The sequence below is a fragment of the Hipposideros armiger genome, unplaced genomic scaffold (genome assembly GCF_001890085.2).
Source record: "Hipposideros armiger isolate ML-2016 unplaced genomic scaffold, ASM189008v1 scaffold_40, whole genome shotgun sequence".
In the NCBI taxonomy this organism is placed as follows: Eukaryota; Metazoa; Chordata; class Mammalia; order Chiroptera; family Hipposideridae; genus Hipposideros; species Hipposideros armiger.
Genome location: NW_017731390.1, coordinates 2,370,262 through 2,375,938, shown reverse-complemented (window position 1 = coordinate 2,375,938; position 5,677 = coordinate 2,370,262). Strand labels below are relative to the sequence as shown.

At 53.8% G+C, this 5,677-nt stretch overlaps 1 protein-coding gene across 1 annotated transcript; it reads right to left on the bottom strand.

Annotated features, from left to right (window-relative positions):
* Positions 1 to 3,568: 3,568 nt before the first annotated feature.
* HOXB13 (homeobox B13) lies at positions 3,569 to 5,513 on the bottom strand. The gene is made up of 2 exons (XM_019638596.1): positions 4,828 to 5,513; positions 3,569 to 3,887 (listed from the first exon to the last, which is right to left on the bottom strand). The coding sequence occupies exons 1-2, from the start codon at positions 5,426 to 5,428 to the stop codon at positions 3,634 to 3,636; spliced, it is 855 nt and encodes a 284-aa protein (XP_019494141.1). The 5' UTR covers positions 5,429 to 5,513; the 3' UTR covers positions 3,569 to 3,633.
* Between the last annotated feature and the right edge of the window lie 164 nt (positions 5,514 to 5,677).

Genomic DNA, 5,677 nt, shown 5'->3' with positions numbered 1-5,677 from the left:
ACGGCGGTGCAGATACTTGGCCAGCCTCGGCCTCGCGAGTTCCAGCGCGGCCGGAGAGTTTGCCAGTATGAGGAAAGGACCCCAGAACTGGGGCCTTGGGTGAGCTCTCCGCTGGGCTCCTACGGGAATCAAGATTCGAAAAGCGCTTCCGGAGGGTGCGTCTACGCACTTCACCACTATCCCTTAATTCTGGAGGCCTGATAAAACCCACCTGGTTTGGAGGTGGAAGTGATTTGTTCCTGGAGCCAGCGTAGACGCGATTCCCGATCCTGTTTCCACGTTTGCTGAGACTCAGCCGAAAAAAACGGTTTAGCTCGAAGGAAGGGAGAGGGCAGCTCCGAGTAAAATTACGCCTCGTTGGTGAAAAAAACGCTTGGTGGATTTTCCAGAGTGTATTTGCGCGCCTTTGCGTGTATTTGTCCATGAGAATGTTGTCTGAGTTTACCTATTAGTGAACATTGTGTTCACATGTTTCAGCCTAAATAATTTTAGCAAAATCCGCTCTCCGGTAGTAAAGAAGTGCCCTATTTAAAAGCGAACAGCTGTAGGCAAGTAAAGGTAGATGTATTGGTTTTGTTGTAATTTGGGCACAAAAATTAGTAAAGGTTTTTGAATGATGGTCTCAGTGGGAGGAGGTTATAATTCGCCTCGAGAGTAAAAGTAGTGTTTGGAAAGAAATTTTTAAAAGCTTAATACAAAACGAGATTACATATAGCTGGGGGTGCCAAAAAATGTACACACATGACTTGTATTCATCTTTTGTTATCGGTATATATTGAGTATTACAATTTTAATAGTTTTTTCCTTTCTTAAAATGTGTATATATATTTTGGCACCGTGTGTGTGTGTGTGTGTGTGTGTGTGTGTGTGTGTCTGGATTTGCACAGTCCATACAAGTAAATCATTCAGAAAAAAGGGGAAGGGGGTCCGCCGCAAATTATTCTGGCGAGAGATAAACATCATCCTACCATGAAACGAAGGCCTGGACTGAGGGCAGATGGCGCCGCGGCCTTGCTCCCAGAGCCCTGATCGCCCTGTTCTTTCTCTATTCGAGATCGCTCGTGCTGCCCTCCTGGCCTTCCTCCTGGGCCTCTCGGCGCCTGGACTAACACACCGGCTGATATCCTGGTCCAATTCCAGGCGACTCCGAGTCCTGGTGCCCTCACACGCAGCCCCAAACTCTGCAACCCTGAGGCCGGAAGCCCCAGGCACCACGACGCCAGAGGCCCGCTTGCAGGTTACAGCAGAGCTGACAGGCAGGTTTCCCTGAAATAGCGAGCCTCTGTCGGAAGGGGGCGCCCTTGCCTTTTTAATAGTCCAAACCTACTTTGATAGAGAAATCTCTAAAATTCCCAATCTTTTGTTCCTTTTGACAGTATTGCGAGCGAATAATAGAGGAACCCCGAAACTTTAAGTCCCTGATCGCAGAGTAGAAGAAGTCCAGAGTTTCGGGGCACTGACCCATTCAGGCCTCCACCTAGGCCATCCGGGTTAATACAAGTGGCAACCTCTCTCGTGGCCTTTTCCCTCCGCATGTGGGGACCCCGCAACATGGCGCTCCCCGTCATTTGTTCCACAGCCTATTCACACGACTATCTGCGCTGAAGTCTTGCTATTTCTGAAGCGGTGAGGGAGGGTTTTGCATGCACTGTCCTGGAGAAACTAATGTTAAAAGCTACTTGCTTGGTACTTCGCTTCAAGGGGAACGTGGGAGGCAGAAAGTAACCTCCTCTGAGCCGGGCGCGTTACCAAGGAGCTTAAACTGGACCACCGGGCTTGGAAGGAATTTTTTAAATCACGAAATTGACACTCATTCACCCCCAGCACACACACTCTAAGGAGACCCATTGAGGGAGGTTGACCGCCCGCTTTCGGGGGCCTTTCCCTTAGCCCCTATTCCTCTTTGGTAAACAGATTTAGATGCGCCTGAGTCACTCTCCAAAACTTTAGGGTGAGAGGAGCCAGGTCTGGGATCCCACCCGACCGCAGGCTGGAAATACCCTGATCTCTGGGCTGCAGCGGCCATCCTGGAGTTTCCTGGAGAACTCGGAGCCGGCTCCAAGCAGGAACCACCATCGAGACCATGGCCGCAGCTCCCCACCCTCCCCAGTTGCTTGAGTGGCTCGGAACGTGAATCCGACGGGTCCTCTCCACTTCATCCGTGTGTGCTCGATTGCAGGGAGCATGTCTGCCAGGACCCCCCAGCTCATGCTGCAGGAAGATCCAGCGCAAACCCGCTGGCTTTGCTGCGCGGCCAATGTAGTAAGTCCCACTAGCCACTGTGCCTAAGTACACGACATCAGGGAGGCGGCACAGAGGCAGAGACTCCGTGTCAGCGTCCAGGGCTGCATGAACAGCGGTCTGCCCCAGGTTTCCGGCATTCCACCCTATGGGTCTCTCTCTGTCTACTTGGCCCAGGACAACAGAGTTGGTGCCAACCTGCCCTCCACCCACCTGAGATTCAGGGTACGTGGTCCGAACCAGCGCTAAGTGAAAAGTAAATGAATCTGTGGCCACTGTCGCCTGGGCCGCGTGGGGTGCCCCACCGGAAGCCTAGGGCTTCCGTCACCCGCGGTTCTTGCATCCGCATCTCACAGACCTGAGACTCTCAAGCTCCTTTAAGTGTCACCGGGAGGCAAGCAGGGGAGGAATGAGTGGTGATGGGGCCGTTTTCTGGGGGTTTCTCTCCTGCCCGGCTATACCAGCGTGTTTCAGACACGCTTGCCAATAAGGCAGGATTCTACTCTCGCATTCTGTAATCCTTTGTGCCTGGGAGGGGCCACCTCTAGAAGGCCACAAATATCTATTTCATGTGGCTCCAAATGTCCAATGAACCATGACCTGCTTAGGTCGGAACCACCAGGACTGGCAGGGGACAACTTAGCAAGTTTTGGGGAGGAAGTGAGAAATGGTGAATGAAACAGGCTCTTTCTCAAACTTCATTTCTCTGAAAGGAAGGAGGACCAACCCAGGAAGGCATCCGGATGACCACTTTCACACAAGGACAAAAATCTAAGAGTTGGGGGTGGGGACTTCCGAGACCAGTGGTTACAACCTATGGGGTGGGCAGGGAGAGAGGGAGATGCATTGTCCATCCTGCCCAGCTGTCATGTCATCTTAGAAAAATGCTAAATGGACAACTCACAGGGGTGACCCTGCCTTATCTCCTCCCCCCTGCTGGAGCAGGGATGAGGGATGGTTTTGGAAAACAGAAGAGGATCCAGAGGAAGTTCCCTGCCACCAGTCAGTGGGGTCTCCTTCCAAGTTTATTCATGATCAGTTCATTCCATGAAAGCGGTTTCTATGGCGCTCTACAGAGCTCTAGATAGAAAATATGAGACTAATTATCATGGCAACCAGTACTAGATATGGTGATTATCGCCACTGCCAGGATGAATGATTATGACGGGCAGGTCTTTTGGGTGGTGTCACTCTGGGGGATTAGGCTGTAACTCTGGGCCTCACTGGCTCTCTGAAACATATGGGGTACTCAGGCTGTCCCTGAAAAACAGCACAGGAACCATGGCCTGAAAAGAGGGTCACCTCTGGAGGCTCCTCAGCAGTGTCCTGGCAGGCTCCTGGTCTCCTTAGGATACCCCCACATTCCCCTACCTCCCCAGCAAGGGAGCTCCCTCATGGAGTAGCGCTGGTCTTGACCTTGGCAAGGACCTTCTTCTCCTTGACCCTGCGATTCTGAAACCAGATGGTGATCTGGCGCTCTGAGAGGCTGGTGGTCGCGGAGATCTTGCGCCTCTTGTCCTTGGTGATGAACTTGTTAGCGGAATACTCGCGCTCCAGCTCATGCAACTGCCCCTTGCTGTAGGGAACGCGCTTCTTGCGGCCTCGGTGGAAGGTGCAGTTGTCTGGAGGGTGCTGAGAGCTTGAGTCTTCGCAGCAGAGAGGGAGGAAGAGAAAGATACACTTAGACCCCTGCCCAGGCGCAGACCCAGGCCCCACAAACTAAGTCATCCCATAGGTGCACCCAGGTCAGCCTACAAAAGTAGGTGTGCTCCCGCTCCCCCAAAGCACCCAGGGACACCTCAGCTTCCAGCTGGTTCTCTAATCACCGCTTAGCCTTGGAAAGACCAGGATCCTGTAGGCCACCCTCACCCGTCACTGCCCTCACACCTGCAAGTCTGCAAACACACCCATCACACCCAGCTGGACATTTGCCCGCAGTCACGTACATTCACCCTCATACGCGTTTTCAGACTCTTGGCCATTTGTATAGATTCTACAGGCAAATTGTGTACAGCAGGGAACATGTTTCTGACCCCACTCCCAACACATACACACACATACACACAAATCAGTGCACACACCTAAGTTATGGCTGCAGGAAATCCAAATTTTCCTTTGGAAACTGAAAAACTCAAATAAGAGAAAGTGAGGGATAATATTCTTTACAGAACATCCAATATCTCTGTTCTTACCCACACTCACTGAATTAAGAGTTATTTAGCCTTTTTGTAGAATTAAACTACGATCTGCTGGGTAAGGAAACCCTGAGCCCCATCCCCATGGAACAGCAAAGAAAGCCAAAGACTCGGACATATTAAAGGCTGGTTGCAAGGCCTCTGAGGGAGGTGAATGGGCCTGGTGGCCTCTGGATGCAGATAGTACCCAGCTCCTGCCCCTCACACTGACCCTCCAGGGTCTCCACCCAGGCTCTCCAATCCTTCCTCAGAGTCCTATTAGCCAAAGAGGAGCACCAAGCTCTCCGTTATCAGCTCCAGGTCTCCCTCTTCTTCCTCCCAGGCAACTGGCAGCTACGTCTGCAACCCCACACTTATAGCCAAGGGGACCCAGAGCCGTGAGGCAGGTTACCTGCAAATGCAGCCTTCCAGAAGGGACCCGGTGGATTCTGTTCTCCCTGGCAATACATCTGGCTGTTCCAGCCACCGGTGAGGGCCCAGGGCTGGTAACTGTCCACAGGCAGCAGGGCGTCGTGGCGAGGCTCCCCGGGGGCACCCAGACTCTGCACCACCGACACATCTAGGTAACTGGTCGCAGGCTGGTAGGATCCCGGGTACCCCGGATAGAAAGCAAACTCGGTAGGGCGGCTGGGGTACTCCTCCCCGGCCGCGAGAGTCTCCGTGGGGTAGGCGGCCAGGGTGGCCGCCTGGGCACAGGGTTTCAGCGAGCTCCGCGACACTCGGCAGGAGTAGTACCCGCCTCCAAAGTAGCCATAAGGTACCGGAGCTGGGGACGCTCCCTGGGGCACCCCGGGGCATGGGTGGCACTGCTTTGGCAGTTCCGCAGAGCCTGGCAGATCCAGTCCATAGTTGACAGCGGGCAACAGCGTAGACGCCACCGCTGGGTGGCTGGTCAGGGGGGAATGGGCGGCTAGATTCCGACCCCCTCCCGCTCCCAGCAAGCCTTCGATATCCTTGGCCCCGTCCGAGGTGGCATAATTGCCGGGCTCCATGGGGCCGAGGGTCGGCTCATGGGATGCTGGGGATGGGGGATGCAGGGGGCACCCAGCTCCCCACCCAGGCCCCCGGAATCCAAAGCGTTTTAAATCACTCCAAGCTCGCAAGGCGCCTGCATTCGCTGGGCCTGGCGGTTTTGACGCAAGAGACGCAGGTGCCCGGGTACGCGCGCTGATTGGCTGCAGCTTAGGGGAGAGAAGCTAATAAAATGTTCATGGCAGAAATTGCGAAAATACTTTACCCCT